This window comes from Elgaria multicarinata, chromosome 12 (assembly GCF_023053635.1).
Source record: "Elgaria multicarinata webbii isolate HBS135686 ecotype San Diego chromosome 12, rElgMul1.1.pri, whole genome shotgun sequence".
NCBI classification, from domain to species: domain Eukaryota; kingdom Metazoa; phylum Chordata; class Lepidosauria; order Squamata; family Anguidae; genus Elgaria; species Elgaria multicarinata.
Genome location: NC_086182.1, coordinates 28,589,419 through 28,614,668, shown reverse-complemented (window position 1 = coordinate 28,614,668; position 25,250 = coordinate 28,589,419). Strand labels below are relative to the sequence as shown.

General features: G+C 43.8%; 1 protein-coding gene across 1 annotated transcript in view; it reads left to right on the top strand.

Annotated features, from left to right (window-relative positions):
* Positions 1 to 25,250, top strand: part of IGSF9B (immunoglobulin superfamily member 9B) — a 125,593-nt gene that overhangs the window by 54,885 nt on the left and 45,458 nt on the right. Inside the window, exons 4-8 of the mRNA XM_063139123.1 lie at positions 6,534 to 6,685; positions 7,612 to 7,729; positions 8,697 to 8,838; positions 12,734 to 12,879; positions 18,485 to 18,627. Coding sequence (XP_062995193.1) covers positions 6,534 to 6,685; positions 7,612 to 7,729; positions 8,697 to 8,838; positions 12,734 to 12,879; positions 18,485 to 18,627 — 701 coding nt within the window. The remainder of the gene's footprint in view (positions 1 to 6,533; positions 6,686 to 7,611; positions 7,730 to 8,696; positions 8,839 to 12,733; positions 12,880 to 18,484; positions 18,628 to 25,250) is intronic.

Genomic DNA, 25,250 nt, shown 5'->3' with positions numbered 1-25,250 from the left:
CTCTAGGGGTGCTCCATTTATCTGTAGCACCCACCCTTTGCTATCGCGACAGTAAATTGTTATTTTAATGTATCTAGGGTGACCATATGAAAAGGAGGACAGGGCTCCTGTATCTTTAAAGTTGTATAGAAAAGGGAATTTCAGCAAGTGTCATTTGAATGCATGTAGCACCTGGTGAAATGTTGTCTTCATCATAACAGTTAAAGCTAAAGGAGTCCTGTCCTCTTGACCAGATACAAAAGAGAGGAGGGCACCTGCAGCTTTAACTGTTGTGATGAAGAGGAAATTTCACCAGGTACGACATGCGTACAAATGACACCTGCTGAAAATCCCTTTTCTCTACAACTGTTACAGATACAGGAGCCCTGTCCTCCTTTTCATGTGGTCACCCTAAATGTATCAGTTTAATATGCTTTTAACCAGTTTTATGCATTTTATTGTGATTTTGTATTTAATGTTGTTCCCTGCCTCGATCCAGAAGGAGAGGTGGGTAAGAAATAAATATTCTATTCTATTCTATTCTATTCTATTCTATTCTATTCTATTGACCGGTCAAGGACTTACAGGTGTGTCTTGATGTCAATCCCTTTGCGTCTTACCTACCATCTCAGACCAGATGCATTTTTCAACACCTTTAACTCTTGCAATTGGTTTGGGACGACTTCTTAACAAGCTGTACCAGATTTTTAGGGGTGGTGGTTAGAGATCAGTGATGTTCAAAGGGGGCAAAGTGTGAGCTATGAGCAGGACGCAGGCCTTGTTAAATGGCTCAGTTCTGTGTCTAACTTAAGACACTGCCTGGGAGATGGGAGGAACAGACCTTCAGGAGAAAGAGCCACTTGGCCTTGTTAACTTTTAATAAGGGCTTTGCACTCAACTGAACATCCTTTAATGTGCATTTCTTGAAGTATTAGGCATGCTCACTGAAGCAGACACTGCTTTTTCTTGCAGCTGCACCATCTTTAAGCAGCCACAAAGCTCAGGAGCATTGCCTGGCTGAAGCCATGGCATGGGTTTTGCTTTAAAGTTTAACTCCCAAGGACATCAGAGACTCTTCTTGTTTTTATTTTATTTTATTTTATTAATTTTTTGCTCTGATGAGCTGAGCCTTTGAATCTTCTTTGGGGAAAGCGGACTATTTTGCCACATCTGATTGTAGAGCTGTAAAGAGATTAGCACAGGGACTGCTGTGTCAAAACGTCATCCCCTTTGGGGAGTTACCTATGTCCTCTCATCCCTCCCCTGTCCCATGATTGGGGAACTTCTACAAATGTTTAGCTGCCTCAATAGGATGCTTAAATATTCTAGCATCCAAGAGATTGGAGATACTCTGGGAAAATCTTAGGGCCTCCGGGTCTTGTGGAAGATCTCTTAGTGAATCTCTGCCAGCAGAAGGAATAGCTCTGTTTCCCCCCCCCCCCCATTTTGAACATGCAGGGTAGTATCCATTGTTACTCCTACATAGAGTAGACCCATAGAAATGGAAGGGATGTAAGGTATTCCTTACATCACGTTTGTTTCAATGGGTCTACTTTATCTGGGACTAACATTGGATACTATCCTTACAGTGCAATCCTCTGCATGTCTACTCAAAAGTATTTCCTACTGAGTTCAATGGGACTTACTCCCAGGTTTCCTGGGCTTGTGACGTAATTTACTGCATGTGCCAGATTTAATGCAGATGCTACTTCCACATTAAGTAGGTCACTGTGGTTCTGTTTGAGAGCTACATTTGTTTTGGAATTCTTACAGTTCAGAATACTAAATCAGGCCTGGTTGGGTTTTTTTGCCGATTCTCCCCCCCCCCCCCCCGCCTTCACCATCTTCACTGATTACAGACAGCTGTTCTGTGCTTCTTACAACAGCTTTCCACAACCTGGTGCATTTGCTCAGAGGTTTAACTTGTAGTAGGCGGGGGACATGCTATCCTCCAGATGTTGCTGGAGGTTCGGAATGATGAGCATGGCAATTCTGTACATCTGGAGAGGATCAGGTTGGGGAAGGCTACCTTAGAAAAGCAGGTGGAGAGAACTTGGGACAAAGAGTCATTTTAGAGAAAAGGGATTTTCAGCCGGTGTCATTTGTACGCATGTCGTACCTGGTGAAATTTCCTCTTCATCACAGCAGTTAAAGCTGCAGGTGCCCTCCTCTCTTTTGTATCTGGTCAAGAGGGCAGGACTCCTGCAGCTTTATCTGTTATGATGAAGACAAAATTTCACCAGGTGTGACATGCATTCAAATGACACTTGCTGAAATTCCCTTTTCTATACAACTTTAAAGATACAGGAGCCCTGTCCTCCTTTTCATATGGTCACCCTACCTCTAGGCTCAGTGGGAAGTGAGCTTTCTTCTGGCGGAGAGCGCCCCAACAAGCTAGCTGATGCTAGGGTCCGCCGGAAGCTAAAGTGCATGGAGCGGAAGGAAGGCATGAGAAAATCGGTCCGACTGGGATTGCGTCAGAACCTGCCTCCACACCAGGCACTCTGAAGTTACGGGCGTTTGGGAAGGGGCTTCCTGTTCTCCTTGGTTGGACAATTGTCTCGCTTAGTTTGCATAGTTTTGCCTAGGGGGAAGTTTCCAAGAGATTAGGCTCCCTTTAGGTAGAAGAGATGTTTGCTGCTTAATAAAATCTTTGTGGATTACCTAGCAGGCCTCGTCATTTGTCCCCCATCGAAAACAGGAGCTTTCTGAGAAACACAACACCTATAGGAATTAGGATGGAGCCATCCTGTTCCCCTTTTTAGCATCCCAATTTTGTGTGGTAGAATGGGGAGGGTTTATTTTGGTGACTTTTTTCTCATTGTAGAGGACTGAGTGGGTAGGAAATAAGGAAGACAGCTACCAATAATTGGAACACCAGTGGAGCTCCCATTCTCTCCCCCCACCCCATGACCTGGGGCATGTCTACACCATGCATATATCCCGGGGTCGTCTCTAGGTCATCCCTGTGCATCTGAGTGATGCATGGGAGATCCTGGGGTCAACTGGGGACGACCAGAGACTTTTGGTCCTGGGACAATTCTGAGGACAATGACTGGTGTGTGGTGTGGCGTAGGCTCCCAGGTTCTCAAATGTACATGGAGCTGTGTGGGGTGGCTCCGTGCCCATGGGGGTGGGTTGGGGGCAGCAATTTTGCCATCCCTGGGATGGCAGGGGGGTTGGGCATGGAGTTTGGTGTGTGGGGTTCCTTACTTTTTCACCATGTGTGGCTCCTCTTCCTCTCCCCCCAAAAAAAGGTGCCCGTGATGTCCTTCTTACCTTCTGGGACATCACACAGCTATATAGACACTGGGGGAGGATTGCAGAAGCAGGTAAGTTCATGATCCTCCACCCCACTACACCCTTAGCTGTAGACGAGCCTGCTGTCTTGTTGCAATTGGGCTTATTTGGGCAGCTAGCAGCCATTGGTAAGAATGTGGCCATCACAAAGAGGAGGCAGCAAAACAAAAATACTGAAGGTATAAGACCATTTCATCCCACCCACCGCTTGGCTGAGAGAACTTCCAGCTCAGCCTGAATAAGAACAGCCAACTTACAGGGTAGTGGGCTATTTCGATTCACAGCTTTTAAACGATATTCAGAGTGGGTATAAGCGCAAGCCTTCTCATGCATAAGCTGTGACCTTGAAATTTTCTGCCTCGGAGTGCATGTGTTAAGAGAACGGTAAGCTCAAACCACGTTTGGTGCGACCAGAATTTTGTTTTGTTTAACACTTCCCAGGCCATGAAGCTGGCAGCTCAAACACTGGGGTATTGTAGGCTGGAGAAAGTGAAACCCACCAGTCTGGCTGCATTGTGGAAACTTAATGAATCGTGAGAAATAAACTAACTTGTGTCTGGTTCAGTTGCCCCAGGGCTGGGGAAAATGGAATTCTGCAGGAGTATATTTAAGGACTAATGAGATTTCTAACGGTTGCCTGGAGTCCACATGGAGGGCTTCCTCACCCTCCTTTCCCTTTTCCCATTTAGGCGTTTTCATACATGAAGCCATGATATGCAAAACCTACAACTGCCAGAATGCTCGTTGACATTACAAATGCTGCACCCCCTTTCTCTCTCTCTCCTGCATTAGAAGCTATTAGATAATAACAGAAAGAGCATGAGAGAAGCTCAAAGTCATTGGCATAACAGTGCCCTGCATCAGTGAACATTTGCGTAGTAATTAGGGATACATGAGAATTTCATTTTTGCTTGCAAAACATGCACACATTTCTTCTTTGAAGCCCCAAATGTGACCGCAAGCATGTCTGCCAAAAATGTCCACAAATTGCCAGACATGTGCTTGCATTCGATTTGCGCAAATTTCCCAATTTGACTTTGCACAAATTTCCCTGTTTGTGCAAATTTCCCAATCTGACTTTACACAAATTTCCCAGTTTGCGCTAATTTCCCTGCGGAATGAATCAGCCCTGCTTTAGTCTATGGAGGAAAGTTACACAAATTTGGGGGAAGCCGTGCGAATTTCACATTCAATGACTATTAGATTTGTGCAATTTTCCTGTTCATGCAGAGCGAGTAGCAAATGTGACTGTGAACAGGAATCAGGCACAAGACAAGCGGCAAAAAGATTTTTGAGAAATCCTAGCAATCTCCAACATCATTCATTTGTTGTTGTTTATTCGTTCAGTCGCTTCCAACTCTTCGTGACTTCATAGACCAGCCCACGCCAGAGCTTTCATTTACCCATCCTTAATTGTAATGCCCCTGCCTTTGATTCCAGCATAACATTGCTGGAACATCTATGTAACACTGTGCTGCATGATGTTGTATTACTGGATATGCTGCATTTGTATTAAGGATGGTTAGATCTCCTTGGTTTTGCTCTGTGATGTTCTGGAGCTATTTTCTGCATACATGAGTGGATTGCAGAAACTGGGATGGATTCTGCTATCCACTTTGAGCATGCTCAGAGAAGCCTGGCATGGTTAGTTGCACGCAGAGCTAGACGGCACTGTCTTTGCTGCCCATCACCACGTCAGAGACTTTAGAACAAGATTCTCCAACTTGGTGCCCTCCAGGTGTTTTGGGCTACAACTATTGGCATTTTTGACCATTGGCTGTGCTGGGTGGGTCTGATGGAACTTGAAGTCCAAAACATCTGGAGGGCACCTGGTTGGGGAAGGCTGATTGAGGCAGGGTTCTAGTTTAGAGCCCCACCTTGCATGCCTGCTGTAGGATGGCAAGAGGTTATGTGAGATGCTATCCTCCAAATCATCCCACAATTCAGTGGGTTCTGTTTCTATTGAGAAAATGCTTTCGAACAGCCAGAACTCAGAATTCCACCCTAGTTGCCAGTGGGCGGATGGGGAGGAATTTGGCAGCACCTCCTTCATATTAGAAATTAGAAGTCATAGATTTATGCAGCATCATTCACCATAACCTCCCATCATGAGAAGCCCCTAGTCTAGCCTTCCACCACCTGGTACCCCCCTGGAACTTTTAGACTACAACTCCCAGCATTCCTGGCCACTGACCATGCTGTATGAGGTTGATGGGAGTTGAAGTCCAAAACATTTGGAGGGCTTCAGGTTGGTGAAGACCGCCCCAGTCCAAGGAATCTGATTTCCCTTTGCATATGATGTTAACCACTTTTCTCTGGTTTTTTAATAACCTTATTAAAAACATAATCCTCTAGGTCCAACAGTGCAACATGAGTACAATCATATTCCGAAGGATTGCATTAGGAATCTCTCTCCACCCTCCTCTCCCTGCCTGAGCACATTAGCCTGGTTAATTTTTTCTTTCTTTTAAGAAATAAATCCTGCTCTGTGAGGGCAGCCACCCGAAATCAGTTCTTTTCAGAGTCGATTGAAATTGCTAAAATGTCTTCCTAGAAAATTGGACTTAACAGCTATTTATGATTGGGCCTATTTTATAATTCTTCAACAGCCTGTTTAATCAAAAGGCAGATTAGTGCCTGCGTTGCAGTGCCTCTCTGTGTTTTGACAGTTATGCTGTAATGCTGGGGTGAATGGGGGTAGGGAGACTCTCCTTCTGCTTTAGGTAAGTAAGAGATTTTCTTTGGCTCTCTAGTCAAATTATTCAAAAGAAGATTTACCCTTCCTTTTCCCATTGCCACCTCCATGGCAATGACATCATCGCTCCTCAGCAAAAGAACTTCATAGGGAGGCTCTGCCCTACAATTGCCGCATTAGCATGTATCTGTAAGTTTGATTCCTTGTACGTAGGACTCAGTCAAGACCAAGGTTTTGTCTCCAACTACAGTTGCATAAAATAGCATAGCAAAGCTAGGACGATGGTGTCACTGCAAACAATCATTGTGCTTACCTGTATACACATGAGCTTTACCTAGAAATGTCACAGTCTGCTTCTTGCATGTCTTGGCCTTTTGGTTTCTCCAGGTTAAAGGGAAGGGAACCATTTTTGACGTGCAAAGAATATGTAGCCTAGCAGCAAGGCTCATGTTCAAGAAGATTCTGACCAAATTCACAGTTGTGTCCTTTGACCATACAACATGGCACCACAATACATCCTCCTTCCTCTTCTCTGTCTCTTTTTCAATCTCCTTGACAGCTCCCCCCACCTTCACAGAAACTCCCCCCCAATACGTAGAGGCGAAAGAAGGCAGCAGCATTACCCTGACATGCATGGCTTTTGGGAACCCTAAACCGACGGTTACCTGGCTAAAAGAGGGGGACCTCTTGGGTAATAAGAACAAATATCAGGTAAGGTCCTGCTCAGGAAGGTCCATAGCTCAGGGGCAGATACCTGCTTTATATGTGTCGTGTGTTAGGTTTAATGGCTGACCTCTAGTTTATGGATCTTGGATTGGAAGGCTGGGGAAGAACTCAGCCTGAGATCTTGGAGAGTTCCTACTGGTCAGAGGGTTACCAGGGTTACCAGGCCAGATGGATGATCGGTCTAATGGTAATAGGTGGTGTCGTATCACTACCTATTACCCGAGAGCTTCGGCTATTGGGCGGTATAGTAATGCAATAAATAAATAAATAAATAAATAAATAAGATCAATGTGAACAATTATGCCTTCAACATGCCACATGTTCTGGAAACTCACAGGTCCTGAGTTCTCACTGGGCTGGGTATTTTGTGGGGCAGAGTGGGGCAGTGTTGCATATTTCTTTATTAGTACGAATGCAGTAGGCAGAAATAGGGATTTTAATCGTTTCTTCCATGGTCAAAATGAATCATTAGTCTATAGTAGCCTTTGCCTGTCTCGACATGTGTTGGACTACAACCCCCATCACCCTCAGCCCAATTGGTAGCTAAGGATGAAGGGAGTCGGGACACATCTGGAGGGAGCCAGGTTGGCAAACGCTGATCTATTCTATTTGGCCAACCAAAAATTCTTAAATACATTTCCCTAAAAGAAAAAGAAAAAAAGTCCTTCCAAAGCTGCAACGATTTCAGTTTATTGTAAGTCTAGTTGGCCTTGTGTATCATAGAATCATAGAATAGTAGAATTGGAAGGGGCCTATAAGGCCATCAAGTCCAACCCCCTGGGGGGTTGGAATTTGTGTGCATTTGTCACTGCGATGATTTTGTTTGCTTAATGTTCATGCTCTTCCTTCCTTCCTTCCTTCCTTCCTTCCTTCCTCCCTCCCTCCCTCCCTCCCTCCCTCCTCCTCCTCAGGTTAGTGATGGGAGCCTGACTGTTGTATCCATCAGTCGGAACGACCGAGGTGCTTACACTTGCCGGGCTTACAGTATCCAGGGAGAGGCTGTGCACACCACCCGCTTGCTCGTCCAAGGTAATTCATGGGACTGAGTCCTTGCGGATTCCCAACTAGCAGCTTATTCTTAGCAGTGTTCGTCTTTGGGCCAAAGGCAATTCACGAAACCTGGGCAGAAAACAAAACCATCCTAGTGCATCCTCACATCATCTTCTACCTGATCCTTTTACGCCTAGATGTCTCAGATTGATCCTGGGACCTTCTCTACACAAAGCGTGTTTTCTATAGCTAAACTGTGGCCCCTTGTTTTAGATGAGTCCAGTTCCAGCTCTCATCTCCTAGTAATAATGCTTACAGTATGAAGGGGGATTATGGAAGCGCTTGTTCATGATCATGTGAGCTAGGCAAACTGTAGGATAGCCACATGCTCCACTTTATGGAGGACAGTCCTCTATTTGAAGGTGTCCTCTATTTGAAGGGTTGCCCACTTCAAAGCCTGTTTAAACATATGGAACTTTACAAGGGGAGGGTGTGCAGGAGGCTTGAAGGTACCCACCCACAGTTAGTATCTGCCAGTACCAGGGGCAGTATGCTTATGCACACCAATTACTGGGGAACATGGGTGGTAGTGTGCTGTTACACCATGTCTTGCGTGTGGATTCCTGGTCGACAGTTGGTTGGCTACTGTGTGGACAGAATGCTAGTCATACTCTTGTCCAGTATGGTCAGATATCCTGGATTTCTATTTAAATGATAGAAATTATTTCTAACATTGCACTTCTGCATAAAATTAGCATATGCAAATGTTATGCAAATCCATGTGCTCTTTGTGTGTGTGTGTGGCGTCCTCTTTTTTTTGGTAAGTGGCCACCCTAGCAAAATGCTAAGATCTTGGTTTTGTTAGACAGGCCCTTCCTCGCACTGCGATCGCTGCTTCTCTGCTCATCCCTGTTCCCTGTTCCTGATGGCCATGTGCTCTTAGCTATGAGCTCACCCTCCCCTTTTCAACTGCTGAGGTAACTGTTTGTCTCTTGCTTTCCCACAGGACCCCCTTTCATCGTTTCCCCTCCAGAGAACATCACAGTTAACATCTCCCAGGATGCAATGTTCACCTGCCAGGCCGAGGCATATCCAGGCAACCTGACCTATACTTGGTATTGGGAGGAAGAGAATGTCTACTTTAAGAAGTGAGTTCAGACCCAGTTGTTGGGTCTCTCCTTCCATCCTGTGCAGTACAGCCCTGCAGAAAGAAATTGAGCTGGGGACAGGAGAGTCTTCCATGACATTCTGGAACTCTTTTTCCCTGTACCCATAAGCCATGCATATTCCATGGGCGCTATTGATATACAAAACTAGGCACAGGAATGTCAGCTGTCTGAACCTGGCCTCCTTTGTTTCCCATCTTATCCCTCTGGCTAAAATGTTTTGGGCCAGAGATGATGAGAGAGATGCACCAGTTCACAGAAGAAAAACTCAGAAACAATGGAAGAAAACACCCGAAAGTACTGTAGAAAAATTGCTCATTGCTCAGTTCTGAAGCTTATCCAATACGTTTCAAACTTTCCACTCTCAACCAAAGGCACTACAAAATAAGCAAACGTGTATCCTCTTTAAGATGAAGTAATGATCATATATAAAGAATACGCATCATCTCTCTTGTTATACAGTGGAGATCTGAAAACAAATACGTAATTTGTTTTGACAGCAGTGTCTCCTTATAGACCAGTGCATTTATCACGGCACGCAAGCATTCATGTGATAACTAGAGCCCATTTGTTTATCAGATGCTTTAAGTGGCCTTCCAAGTTGGTAGAGAACCCTATGTTATGCCAAATGCCAGAAACTGGCATTTATTGGTAAATCTTATGTGTGTGTTTGTGTGTGTGTTGGGGGTTTAGGTCTAGAGAGAAGCATTTAACAAATGCTGATTTTTACACATAAAAGTCAAAGATAAGCATATTCAGTAAATGTCTTAACGGCACCTCCTTTCCCATCATTTATAGATAAAGGACCATGTCAGAAATATAAGTGTAAAAAAGCAAGTCCAGGATGCAAAGGTCTTGTGCACATGCAGCTTCCTGCAAACAAGAGCCTGTAAATAGGAAGCGGTATTTGGATTTATGCTATCTCCCCTGTTTTCCTCCTTTCTCTGGAGTAGATATCTTTATCTCTTCCTTTGCTGATGCTAACCATGATTTATTATTGGCAGGTCTCCTCATAAGCATGGTTTGCAAACACATTTCAGACCACGCTTTGAAATTCTGGTTGTGTGGGAAACATGTCTAGCCTTAGCCATGGTTACTGTTGATGTATGTGTAATGCTACATCATAGTTTTATTTAATTATTTTTATTTATTTATTACATTTATATCCTGCCTTTTTTCCACCAAGGAATCCAAGGCAGCATACATAATCCTCCTCCACCTCTCCATTTTATCCTCACAACAACAACCCTGTGAGGTAGGTTGGGCTGAGAGTCTGTGACTGGCCCAAAGTCACTTAGTGAGCTTCATGGCCAAGTGGGGACTAGAACCCAGATCTCCCAACTCCTAGTCCAACACTTTAGCCACTACACCACACTGGCTCTCTAGTTAATACTGCCAAGAGGAAGAAGAGGCAGGAGGAGTGTGAGCATTTCCAAGGCTGGCTTGTTGGGAGCCATCATTACATCTCCACTGAATGAATGATTTCTGACATTTTCCAATTGGTCTCATATAGTCTTAAGATTTGCCAGTAAATGTCAACATTGACCATGTTTCTGAAAGTAACTATAATACGAATAAATTTATTACGGTCATTGACCAGAACTAATAAAAACATTAATAACAAACAGACAATCCCAAACACATACATACATTACTATATTACATACGTCCAGCCGTTGCTGAGAAATTGTATCACACAATCAGAGGCTGCAATCGGCAGTTAAAAGATTATGGCAAGTTATAGCAATTGCACAGAATTTGGCCACTTTATTTGTAATATGTGGTGTCTTATAGGAGAGAAGTAAAGAAATATAAAAACAGTCAGTCCTACCCGGATAATTATATAACATGGGAAAAAATAAGGTCCCTGCGTGACTATAATATGTGTGTGTGTGTGTGTGTGTATTTTCTCTGCATCCATGTGTATATTTACCTACCAACTTAAAAACACACACACCAATTAATGCATTTGGTAAAGTAGGCTTCAATCTATGGCCAGATCTACATACACCTTGATTCATACCAATTCAACCCCATCATGGTGACACTATATTCCTCTTGTGCATTTATACCTCTGTTGACATCTGTTGCAGTATTTCGGATAATACAGAATAAAATGCGGGAAACAATGCTAGAAAAGCAGTAGACAGAATGTGTAATGTGCCCCCAACAGTTATCAATGAACCTCAATACTGATAAAAAAACACTAGTGTAGAACTAGCCCATGAAAGTTTATGCCGCAGTAAATGTGTTAATCTTTAAAGTGCCTCAAGACTCTTATTCTTGCTACAGCAGACTAACACAGCTTCCCTTTGGGATAAAATATTTTGCAGTCCAAGGGACATTCTGCCTTTATTTTCTGGTCAGGATTATCAGTATTGTTTATGATTTCCCCCAGCTGAGAACACGATCACTGCTTCTTTGCCTCGCGATAAGGAAACAAGCATCACAGGATGAGCAGTGGGGGACATTCAAGAGACCCACTTCAGGGAACAAGGAGAGCGTGCTTTTCAAATTGGGGAAACTCAAATAATTAAAACACCGCAGGAGCCTCAATGTGGCTGAGCTCTTCTACTCTTTGGAGCACTTAGCATGCTAGTTAAGCCAGCCCCTCTGGGAGGATCTGTTGTCCTGAAAAGACCCACAGTGTTCCTTTTTTATTATTATTCTTCAAGCAGATAAGTGGAGCTGTTCTGCCTGGGACTTCCTTTCCAGTCCAGTTCAGATGTAACATTATTCCTCCCTGAAAAACAGCCCTGCAGGACTATGGAAGGGAACTCTTGGTGAATTACAAAATCCATGTGTATTTTTCAGGGAATGATGAAGGACGCGTACCATGGATATTTATTTATTTATTTATTTATTTATTTATTTATTTATTTATTTCAGCATAACATTTGTTCGTGTGCATTTCTCCAGGGTCATTCTTGAATGGGAAAAGGACCCAGGGCTGATCCTGATGTCATGTTTTGCCATGACATAAATTATCCTTCTAAAGATGGTGCTTTTTCCTGGCGAAGGGGATGAGTCTTTAAAGCTAGAAGAAGAGCCCTGATGGATCAGGCCAAACATCGAAGTCTGGCATCATGATTCCCACAGTGGCCAATCAGATGCCTCCAGGCTCCCCCAGCAGAGCAGGCCTAAGACATTTGCTGCCCAAAAGCAAAGCACGAGATGGTTCCTTCTTCCACTTCCACCAACACCAGTCTCCTCCAACATCTTGACTTAGAAGATGATACTTGTACGTTTTCCTCTGCAGGGAAAATAGCGCAACCGAGAGGGGATTTTGATCAGGAAAACAACAGAGGGAAAGGATTTATCCTTTCTCCAGCACCTGTGGTCTCATCTGTTAATTGTTCTACATGCCACAGGAGATCAGTAGAATTGATCTAGTATGGCCCTAAATTAAGGTGACCATATGAAAAGGAGGACAGGGCTCCTGTGTCTTTAACAGTTGCATAGAAAAGGGAATTTCAGCAGGTGTCGTTTGGATATATGGAGAACCTGGTGAAATTCCCTCTTCATCACAACACTTAAAGCTGCAGGAGCTATACTAGAGTGACCAGATTTAAAAGAGGGCAGGGCACCTGCAGCTTTAATAGTTGTGATGAAGAGGAAATTTCACCAGGTTCCCCATATATACAAATGACACCTGCTGAAAGTCCCTTTTTAATACAGCTGTTAAAGATACAGGAGCCCAGTCCTCCTTTTCATATGGTCACCCTACCTAAATCCCCTCTGCCACACTGTAGACCACACATTTCCATGGAGAAATTTGATGTTAAACCGTCCATCATTAGGTTCCTTCTGCTCCTTTTCCTTCCTCTTTGAGTCCCCTTTGCCCACTTCTCCTCTCCTTGCTCTCATTCCATTGCAGTGACCTGAAGCTTAGGGTCCGGATCCTGATTGATGGGACACTGATCATCTTCCGAGTCAAGCCTGAAGATGCTGGCAAGTACACCTGCATTCCAAGCAACAGCCTCGGCCGCTCGCCATCCGCCTCTGCCTATCTGACAGTGCAATGTGAGTGCGTTTGTCCGAGGTGAACAGGGAAGGCTTAGGGGATGAGTTAACAAATGCATGATGACAGCTGATGATAGATCTTATGGTTACATGAAATGCAGCTGGCGGCATCTCCATGTAGCCTCTCTGTAACTTTTTACGGGTGCAGCAATAACTGGGCTGGCACGGCAGTCGTCCAGAGAATGGAGAATAAATCGCGCCTAAATTACAGGGACTTAAGAGATGTAGGCTGATTGGTACAGTTGCTGGGTTAATTGCTTTGTTTAATGCAATGCTACCTAGCAGTGCCATATTGAATCAAGCGGCAGATGCTTCAGAGTGGAGTATCATGTCGGTATTAGATGTCTCAGGGGAGAGTTAATCTGCCACTCCTCGCCCAGGCAGGATGCATGCCCACCAGCTTTTATTTTATTATTTGTATTATACCGGTGCTTCCAATCTGCTAAACCCCCTTTGAAAGCTGCTTCCTGCAGCATGCCCCCCTTCACTCCGCCTGACAGCATGCACTTCAATCCGGGCTTTTGCAGAAGCCAAGCCATCGATGAGAAATTGCTAGAAATGCTTGCAAACTCAGTTCTGCAAAAGCTGGCTGTAGGGATTGTCTGCCTTCATCAGTGCAGAATGATTTTAGATCTTGGTTACAGGTTATATCCTGTTCTAGCTTGAAGAGGCTCTTGGGAACTCTGCCATGGGTAGCCATCCAGCAGCTCCCAGGCCTAGTCAGACTAGGTGAGCCGGAAGGGATGCAGTGGGTGAACTGGGATGCATGTAAGTGACACCTCTCCCCCACCCCCCCACCCCGAGGGAAGAGGGGAGTTTGCAGCCTGACATGTAGCTGGAAAGTGACAGACTGTTACCTCTGGAACAGAACCAGATAGCATGTTGCATGTGCATGGAGGTTAGCGCTAGCCACGATTTGCTTGAAACCAGGGTTAACCTTGGTTAAAGCTAACAGTGGCTAGCATTAATTTTAGTGTAACACTAAACTGTGATTTAAAAACTAAACTAAGGAAGAGAGGAGGATTTAATTGCAGAGAGAGAGAGAGAGGGAGAGAGGAGCAGCAAGAGGAAGGAGAGTGAGTGAGTCTGGAGCATGCTTCTGATCTTGTAGTCATGGGTGCAAGACCAGTATTAGAACTTCCACCGAATTCTGTGTTTGCCATTTGTTCTTTGCAGTCACATGAATCTGTCACTTAGACTGTAAACCTAGAGGGGAAGGAATATCCTTTTTAGGTCTTAATGTTCCTGGTCACTTTTCTCTCTCTCTCTCTCTCTCTCTGGCTCTATCTGGACAGAAAGCTATCTTGTTCAACGTCGCCCAAGTAGCTGTCAGATGGCGACGGCTTTTGGCCAGTCATTAATCAACCGAGTTGGATGCTGTCCAGTGACCTAGAAGTGAAAAAGCTCAGTGTCCCGTTACCAATCCCTTGAGCCTATGTTGATTACATTTTCTAAGACACGGCACTAAACTGCATGTACACAAATCAAGTTCTTCATTATGCTCTGGATGAGAATCTGGGTTATGATGCCACAGTCAGCATCGGGTGACCTTGATATAGATTTGCTCCTTGGTGGTTGTCAGCTGTTTGGAGAGTGTGGTGAGGTGTGTGTGTGTGTGTGTGTGTGTTTGGATAAAGTACAGATAAAAGCTGTGATTGAAAAATCCCTCTCCTTCCTTAGAATCCTACAACTGTCTGTATTCAGAATGTATATGCAGAATGCTACTGGAACACTGCTGTGAGGTTCTTTTATGAATCTCAGTCATTCCGTTTTTAATCTTTAATACCTCTGTAGTGTCTTTATTTTCTGTTCTTTTAATTTTGTACCTGGCAGGCCATCATATTTAGAAACCAAAAAGAAAAGAAACAAATACAAAACCCTCTAAAGCCAGAATAATAAGGTTTATACCCCCACCTCACTCTTTTGACTGGTTTATGTCCCCATCAATCACAGATCCAAAATCTCTGACAATGGTGGTGTCACTCAATCACTCTTGGTTGGACTCTGGGAATTACTGCTGCCATTCTAGCTCCTTCCTCACCCTACCAAATAACCCCAGGGAAGTTGGTAGAGAGAAATGAAAGCAAATGAATGTGAGATTCCAATATAGCCACTGGACTAGAAAGAAGAGGATGTAAGGGAAGTTGATAGTCTATGTTTTCTAGTGCTGCTAATTTGAAAAGGCATTGGCATTGCTAAATAGTACAAATGGATGGATGCTAAAGAGGAAGTGGGTGGTGTGAAGGAGTAGATCTGTAATGACTGCGTTATGGGACTATGATTGTGGACCCAGGTAGGATGTTGGGATCAGCCAGGATTTGAATTGAGAACCTTATGGCCTGTGCACGGGACCTTTGTGAGGAACCAGTCACAGCTGACAAATGAAGGAAGAAGGACAGTATTACTTTCCTGGGTCCCACTTTGATTCCCTCTGACCTGACCTAGCTGTAAATACTTCTAAGTGAAGCCTGGGTTGTTGTCTTGGCAACAGCCTGACCTTCACCTTGCTTGTGTGATTCCCCAGCCTTCCTCCAAGTACTCAGTTTGTCTTTCCTTCTCTCTCGGCTCCTGTGTCCTCATTTCTTCTGCCTGCTTCCCCCACCAAGCCGTATTCCAGCTCTGCTCTACTAGCCCAAGGCACTTGCGTGGGGAGCTGCAGTGGCCCACATAATGAGAGATCGAAAGGAAGGCCTCAGGCAGCTTTGGTGACAAATTGCAGGTAGAGCTCTACAGTACTTGGAGAAAAGAGCAGGAAAAAAAGAGACAGGGCTTCTCTGGGCTATGAATGCAGTTGCCTGGAGTAAGCTCTTTGCTTAAGCCCCATGTTTGAGACCCACCACCATGTGGTGAGTTAAGCAGCGCACATACCTAAGAACGTAAAAAACGCCCTACTGGATCAGACCAAGGGTTCCACTAGTTCAGCACTCTGTTCACACAGTGGCCAACCAGCCATCAGCCAGGGACCAAAAAAGCAGGACATGGTGCAACAGCACCCTCCACCCATGTTCCCCAGCAATGGGTGTATCTAGTCTTAGTGCCTCGGATACTGGAGGTAGCACACAGCCATCAGGGCTAGTAGCCATTGATAGCCTTCTCCAGGAATTTATCCAACCCCCTTTTTAAACCCATCCAAAATGGTGGCCTTCACTACCATCTTGTGGTAGTGAATTCCATAGTTTAACTCTGTGCGGTGTGAAGAGGTGCTTCCTTTTATTTTCCCTGAATCTCCCACCAATCATCTTCATGGGATGACCCCCTTGGGTTCTAGTATTATGGGAAAAGGTGAAAAATGTCTCCCTATCCATATTCTCCGCATCATGCATAATTTTGTACACCTCTATTTCCTTTATTTGATCTTGGCTCTTGCATGTTTTGACATGCTGAAGGTGGCAGTTTCAATCCCCAACGTGTCCAGGGAGGGCTTAGAAGGTCTCTGGTGTGAAACCCTGGAGGGTCACTGCCACTCACTGTACAGTTCTGAGCTGGATGGAGTCAGGGCCCTAATAGGGCATCTTCCTTTGTTCCGAACTATTTTTCAGTGTGAATCCCCAATCCCACTTCAGATTTCTTCTAAACGAACCTCCTTTGCCTGGCAATCTGTCTAAAGTGATAAGGTTTTACTGGTGTTTGCTATCCCCTTTCGACCCTCAAACTATTAATCTTATTTATTTTAAATAATTCTTGGCTGCCTTTCAGGGCAGAAGCCCCTTCCTCCCTAACAAGGTGGCTTACAACAATAAAATATACAGAAATGTTGAAATGTTAAAAGCAACACTAAAACCATGAACACAGTAAAATGGGAATAAAAGCATCAGTAAACACCAACAGTAAAACCAGCAACAACAATGACAGCAGCAAATACAGTAACTATGGGTTTTACCTATTGTGAAGTGTGCTTAAGCTCATAGCATATTGCTTTAGGTTGGTTTCCACACTGACTTATTTTTTTAATTAGCTTTGTTTATTTCTTTTCCCATTGACTCACTGCATATTCTACTGCAGGCAATTCCTTTATTCTGAGCAATAGTTAGACCTTTGGGTTAGCAACAACAGCTTCAGCTAAAAAGTAAATGGGTTTTAAATAATGAGATTGAAAATGGTTTCCTCCCTCATTTGCATTCATAGAATCATAGAATAGTAGAGTTGGAAGGGGCCTATAAGGCCATTGAGTCCAACCCCCTGCTCAATGCAGGAATCCACCCTAAAGCATCCCTGACAGATGGTTGTCCAGCTGCCTCTTGAAGGCCTCTAGTGTGGGAGAGCCCACAACCTCCCTAGGTAACTGGTTCCATTGTCGTACTGCTCTAACAGTCAGGAAGGTTTTCCTGATGTCCAGCTGGAATCTGGCTTCCCATAACTTCAGCCCATTATTCCATGTCCTGCACTTTGGGATGATCGAGAAATGATTCTGGCCCTCCTCTGTGTAACAACCTCTTAAGTATTTGAGGAGTGCTATCCTGTCTCCCCTCAATCTTCTCTTCTCCAGGCTAAACATGCCCAGTTCTTTCAGTCTCTCTTCATAGGGCTTTGTTTCCAGACTCCTGATCATCCTGGTTGCCCTCCTCTGAACATGCTCCAGCATGTCTGCATCCTTCTTGAATTGTGGAGCCCAGAACTGGACACAATACTCTAGATGAGGCCTAACCAGGCTGAATAGAGGGCAACCAGTACCTCACACGATTTGGAAGCTATACTTCTATTAATGCAGCCCAAAATAGTATTTGCCTTTCTTGCAACCACATCACACTGTTGGCTCATATTCAGCTTGTTATCTATAACAATTCCAAGATCCTTCTCGTTTGTAGTATTGCTGAGCCAAGTATCCCCCATCTTGTAACTCTCAGTTGAGAGTCCTCCTATTGTGGTAGTTTTCATATAGATTCATATATATGTTACATTTCCTTCCTAAGATGCCAGAATCCTCTTTCCTCTCAGGTAGACAAGTTGAGAAATCATTCCCTATTAAACATAATTCCTCTCTCTGCATATCTACTCTACAAACATACAACCATTTAGGTGCAAATTCAACCTTCAGATTCATCTCAAAATTCACTCTAGACAGGTTCTTGTGGAATGTAACAAGGAGGATAATCCATTTATCCCTCACCCCAACATTCACTCCAAATATGCTTTGACTGCTCCCGTTTACACAGAAGGTTTTTAGAAAAGGTGCAGGTTACAACTGCTACATGCTGAATGGGAACTTTTAATTTTTTCATTTTTTAAAGCAAAGTGAAGTATTTTAATGTGGATCATGGAAGGAAATGATGAAGTGTGTGTGTGTTGTGCATGTATTTACCTGCTCTCCCCTAACCCAAATATATGTCATGTTCCTAGAGTTTAGCGTAGATAGATCGAGATAAAATTATTCCAATGACTAAAGCTCTATGTAAATGCTTAGCGTTGTTCTAATGGATCTGGTGGAGATAATGAGCACAGCAATAATGGTCTTTGGAGGCCGTAGTTTTATGAGCGTTAGTGAATTAGCATGTGAGCTTTGAACTCCATTATAAAAATGTTACCGACCTTGCTTGCACTCATCTGGAAGCTAAAAGAAACAGATTGAAACAAAACTCTTGATGACTTCTGACTGTTTCCACCCCAGATCCTGCCCGGGTGGTGAACATGCCGCCCATAATATACGTTCCTGTGGGGATACACGGATACATCCGCTGTCCAGTTGAGGCAGAACCGCCAGTTACCCTGGTCAAGTGGAACAAAGATGGACGCCCCCTGCACATTGAGAAGGTAACATCAATTGCTGGAGGATTTTTTGTCTGTTTTCTTTTAAGGATTGCAAATGTGTGCTTTGCATGTTTATCCTGCCCTTTCTTCAAGGAATTCTGGGTACAAGATTCCCCTGCCCATTTTTTTCCTCACAACAACCCTGTGAGGTAGTTTAGACTGAGAGAAAATGATTGGCCCAATGTCTCCTAGGATGACTACTAAACCACACTGGATTGATTACAATGATTGAGAGACTAGGGCTGTAACATTTAGATGGCAATCTACACTTCAGAGGAATCCTCCTTGAACTCAGTGGGACTTACGTCTAAATAGAAATGCATAGTTTTGCACTGTCAGTCCATCAGTCAGTTAAGATCCATCAGTAAAAACATATTGATCATCTAAAAAGATGGCCCCAATTAATTGGTCACCAGACTTAAATTATTATTATTATTATTTATTTATTTATTTATATAGCACCATCAATGTACATGGTGCTGTTTAAGAGAGCTTCGGCTATTGGGCGGTATAAAAATGTAATAAATAAATAAATAAACAAACAAAACCCTTTTTTAAATACCTCTGTGAATGAGAAGGGAGACTTCTTAGGTTATGCTTTCCATGGCATATTCTTGCATTGTAAACCCTTCCCTTAAAATGATACGCACTTTTTTCTTTTCTTTAGAACTAATTTGTCCTTGTATCCAAATGTTAATTAATCAACCGTAATTCATACAACTAATGGATTCAGACTGCAGTTCTCTACTAACTTGCCTTGGGAGTAAGTTCTGCTGGACACAGTGAGATTTACTTCTGATTAAGGATGTATAGGTTTGCACTGTAAGGTGTCTTTGATGAGGTGAGAGCCCTGTTAGTATCACATTTCCCCCCATCCCCCATTGGGTCTCTTTCAATTTAAGCCAGGCCATGCTTATCACAGGCCAAGGTGGGTGCAGGCAGAAACCTTTGTCCCAGCTTTCTCCCCTCCCCCCCACATTTGGGGTGGGTGGGAGAAGGTGAAAACCTTCCCAATAGATTGAGGGGAGGGCATGAAACCTTTAGGTTGGTGAGTGGGAGAGTGGGGGTGAGCAAATGGGGAGGGCGATTACTTTATTGCTTAAAATGAGACAAGGTAACCAAAGGTTTTTCCATTTTTTTTAAAAAAAACCCACACATTTCAAGTGTCGTGTGTTTTGAAAATGAGGGCTGAATGACACGGGAATTACACTCTTTCAAGCCTTCCCAACCTGGTGCCTTCTAGAAGTTTAGGAATATAATTCCCATCATCCCTAGTCTGTATGGCTAATGGGGATGATGTGAGCTGAAGTCCAAAACATCTGGAGAGCACCAGATTGGGGAAGACTCTGACAAAGTATTTCCCAGGGGCATTCAGCCTTTGTTTCCAAAACACACGACACCACGGCCGGATCTACACTACTGCTTTAAAGTGCTTTATAACAGTTTTATAGCGCTTTAAAGCAGTTAAAGCGCTTTATAACTGTTATAAAGCGCTTTAAAGCAGTAGTGTAGATCCTGCCCAGCATTGCTGAGCTCAGCTTAGAACGTTAAACAACAACAACAACAACAACAACAATAACAACAACAAAACAGGATCCTAGGGGCAGTCTTGGCCTCTTTGTACCCACCCACCTGAAGAGTCATATGACTTTCAGCCCCACACGAAAGTCCCCCAACATCCCCCCATTCCCCAATTTCATAGGAAAAGAATGGTCTGTCAAAGGTGGGAGAGAGAATCACATTCTTCTCCTTTGCTGTCCCCCATCACCCCCTTCTCACCATGAGGAAGACTCTTGACTTTAAGACGACAATGAAATGTGCCCTCTATTTTGGATTCTTCAATCTCATCATCTGCAATCTTCCCATCAAGGGTCTCGTAGGGAGTTCATTTCTCCTGTCACTGCAGGAGATAAGCATCATTAATCTAACACTGGTGGAACGATAAAGTGTCATCCGGAGATATTACTATAAATGGGAACTTGGTGCTCCAAAGATCCTCTTTAACAAGACTCTACACTGCTGTTACCTCAGTTTTAAAATCCTATCAAGGACTTCATTCTTTTAAATATTTAAAACAAAATACTCAATATTTAGAGTTTTCTTTAAATATTAACACCTTAAAGATTATAGTCTGACAGTTTCAAATGTGAGTTTTCTGCTAATGGGGCTTTGGACTTTAGCCGTGGTGATGTTGCTAATCAGAGACTCAGTCCAGCCAAAGCTGAGACCTGTTAAATTCCCACCAGAACAGATGCCTAACTCACCCATTGAAGAGTTTGACATTTGGCAAGATGACAACCCCGTTTTTTTCTATAAGAAGACTGCCATCTGCAGAATAAACGTTTGTAGTGAGAACTCTAGATTTACTTACACACAAAACTTACAGTTTCCATTCATCTGTGCTAAGGACTGTGTCTTACAAGACAATTTTTTTGGTGGAGAAGTAGACAGGTCCATGCAGGAGAATCTGATCAATGTCTGTAAATGGAGGTTCTAGGAAGGTGTTTGACTTCAACCACAGCTCCTGTAAGACTGACCACTCTGTTTTAAGGGCGCCATCAAGGTTGCAGTACCACTCTGGAGCACAAAGGCCAATCAGCTGACCCCAAGGGCCAATCAGCTGACCAGCAGTGTTTGCTCCTTAGTCTGACCAATATCCTAAGTTTCTGTCCCTATCCTTGATTGCTGTTGTGGAACTTCACTCCTGATTTGCCACCTGCTTCTAGCCCACTTGGATTGCTACCAATGTAGTGTAGTGGCTAGAGTGTTGGACTGGAGTCGGGAGGTCCGGGTTCTAGTCACCACTTGGCCATGGAAACTCACTGGTACCTGTGGGTCAGTCACAGACTCTCAGCCCAATCAACCTCACAGGGTTGTTGTGAGGATGAAACAGAGTGGGAGGATTATGTACGCCGCCTTGGGTTTCTTGGAGAAAAAAAGGTGGGATATAAATGTAATAAATAATAATAATAATAATAATAATAATAATAATAATAATAATAATAATTTCTCACCTTTTCCCCAGTACTGGGATTCAAGGTGGTTTACAAGATTAAAACAAATACAATTAAAACATATAAATATAAATTTACAAAAGTTAAAATAGAATTAAACCCATAGTAAAAATTAAAAACATTAAAAAAAAGCATTAATTTTTTTTTAAAAAAAAAATCCAATACATTAACACAGGTCCAGAGAATTTCCAAAAGCCTGCTAGAACAAAAAACGTTTTTGCCTGCCTCTGAAAGTGTAAAAAAGAGGGAGCCAGTCTATTCTCCAGAGCCTTGGAGCCACCACTGAGAAGGCCCTCTCCCATGTACCTATCAGGCGTGCCTATGATGTTGGTAGGACTGAGAGAAAGTCCCACCATCTCCTTTTATGTCACTGGCAGCTCATGAAAATAATCATACAAAATACAATTAAACAAAATCATAAATAGCCAGACGGCGGCCTAAAAATCACTTAAAAACAGGAGACAGTTAACACTGATAGATAAAATAGCAAACCTAATAAATAAAAATGCTAAACCTATAATTGATTCCTTATTTTTTAAAAAAACAACAACTGCAGAGATAAGAGTCCCAATTCAAGAAAAAGCATCCCCAAATAAAATCAGTTCTTAAAACACGTTTTAATATGTTCAGAGTTGAGGCCGTAACACATTTTTGAGGGAGCTCCAAAACCCAATGAAAGAGAACTTCCTCTCCTGTCCACCAGCTGAATTAATCTTACCTATGAGCAGGGTAAGATGAGCAGGGGTGTATGAGCAGGGGTGTAGGCAGTCCTTCGCATCACCTTGTCACAAACTGTTTGAGGCTTTATACGTCCGAACCAGCACTTTAAATTTAGCCCAAAAACACTACCACCCGCCGCTTGGCCTGTGGTGGAGAGAGTCCAGTGCAGCCTACTCTGGCGTAAAGTGCTGCATGCCAGAACTGGTGCTCCAGTTTTCTGCAGATGATTTTGCATCCTGGCTGTAATGATAATGGGAATAATAGAAGGGCCTCGTTTTGTGGTCTTGGGTTATTGTGTGTGTGTGTGTGTTTGCTGATGCCCACAAACAGCCATTAGATAGCTGTGGCTATTGAACTACTGACCTGAGCTAGATTCAAACTGATGCCAAGAGGAGAAATTGTCCACATCTCATTAGCAGGGCTCTGTGTCAACATGTTTCCCCGAAGCGATACATCTGTGCCATCCAAGTAGGCCAATTATAGTAACTGACCGTCTCTCAGCTGACAGCAATGAAAAGATTGCAAATGTAAGCCAAAAATGTTGACAGGGGATTACGGTTTATGAATCCCCCTTCCTCAAATGCCATTCTGTTTGTTTCTTCTCGGGAGTCGCTAGGTGTATCGTGCTCGATTTGTTGCATCTTGGCAATAACAGCAAGAAAAGAAGTTGGGAACAGGACTGACCAGTTTCCTAAGGCCACATGTAGGGCCTATGATTCAGTCTCTCCTCCACTGCATGCTGTGAGAACAAGATGGAATGTAGATTTGGGCAGCCATTGGAATATTCCTGATTGGTCTGAGTAGAACTCTTTGGTTATGGCAGAGCCATGGAATGGATCAATCCCACTCTGCCAGAACTCTGGAGAACATTGTGGAATCTTGAATGGATTCTACACTTGATTCCAGGGTGCATGGATAGGCCTTGTGTATCCAGTGGTGGTGGGGCATCCCTAGGCCACAATTGTCATGTTCCGACTCCTGCAGCACCAACCTCACTCACTACAGTGGAGGCCTCTGCATATGCAGAGGGAGTTGTAGAGTGCACTGGAACCAGGATCTTCTAGAAAGTTGTGTGACCCACTCCCAGTTTTGGAATCTTTAAGCTCAACTGGTACCTAGGTGTCATGTTTAGCCCTGCTCCCCCTGGGTTGGAAGAATGTGTTTCAGGTGATCAGTCAGAATCAGACTCTGAAGTAGAGGAGTCAGTGCCAGAAACAGGCCAGCCTGTATCATTGGGGGAGAAAGCTCTCAAGGGCTCTTCACCAGCTGGGAGTGAACTCTCTCCAGAGCTTATCTCTTCAAGGCCAAACAATATACAGTCAGTGAGAAGCCAATATTCTTCCGAGGGGAAGAGCACGGAGAGGTTAGCCAATCCTAGAGTATGCCGCAGACTAAAATGGGTGGAGTTAAAGGAAGGCAAGAGAAAGTCAGCCCGGCTGGCGTCCTGTCAGAAGCTGCCTCAGAACTAGGCTCTCTGAAGTTAACGTGTCTTGGGAAAAGGACAATTGTCCTTTTTGGAAGGACAATTGTCTCACTTAGTTTGCATAGTTTTGCCCAGGGAAAGTTCCTAGAGATTAGACTCTCTTCAGGTGGGAAGAGATGTTTATTGCTTGAATAAAGCTTTGTGGATTACTTAGCAGGCCTCGTTATTGTCTCCCAGGAAGGCAGGAGGTTTTGAGAAACACAACACTAGGCTTCTGTCCTTAGTTCTGGTTGGGGAAGATTTGTCCCCATCTCTATTTTTAGTGTGCTGTACTAGCAAGTTCGGAATAACTTTCAGACTCAGCTTCCGCTGGGTGATATGTTGCCCTGACGCAGAATTCCTCCACTGCACGGACTGCTGAGTCTAAACTTCAAGTGCTGGTTTTGACCTAAAAAGCCTTACACAGCTCAGGAGCCCAGTCCTGGAAGGGCTGCCCATATGAACCTCCCTGGACCCTGCGATCGACATCTGACTCGCTTCTCTCCTTGCCTCCTCCAAAAGATGCTTATAGAGTGGCAACGAGAGAAAAGCCCTTTTCTCATTCCAATTATGGAATGCTCTTGCTTGCTACCAATGATATCATCTTTTAGGTGTCCAGCAAAGGCAGTTCTCTTTTCCCAGACCTTGGGATAGTTTAATGGCCCAGCTTCGGTGGCTATTTTTGATGTATCATTCCTGCAGTGGGTGGGGGATGGTTTTATGCAACTGCTTGATCTTTTTCATGCATACCTTTGTAAATGTGTGTGTTTCTAATGACTGTGTCATTGTATATTGTATTTGGTAGTGGTTGTTCTTTTTTTAAAAAAAAAATCACTTCTTTGAAAATTGCTTGTGAAGCGATACACTAAATGTAATAAACGAAACTAAAACAAACTTTTATAGGAGTTTGTAACTATCTGCTCTGGCCTCTTGCGTCCAAGAGGCCTCCCTGATAGTCCGGATGTTTTGTCTGTAGTTCCCTTTGGCCCAATCAGGGTTGTCTCACAGTGCAAAAGTACCCAGCTGAAATTCACTTAGGGACCTGTATCCCTTGCAGGGGTAAGTGCCACGTATGTGTAGGTATGTGAGAAAGAAGACTTTCAGCAGAAAACATTGTCGAAAAGCTCCATCTGTCCACTCCAATATTTCTCCTCAAATTGTAGCCTCAACAACTGCATTGTATTAAAGGAAAAAGTCTGAAAGAAAAATCCTCGGAACTACACATGATGTGTAGTTCTGCCCTCAGTCACTAGATGGTGAAAACAGCACTATAGAGGCACCTACTAACAAATGAAAAGCATTACAAACTAGGGATGTGCTCCGCTTCTCCTTGAACCGGAGAAGCAGGAGCGGAGCGGGGGGGGGCTTCGCCTACCCTTAAGGCGGAGGCGAAGAGGATTGGGGGGCCGGTGGAGCATTGCGAAGAGGAT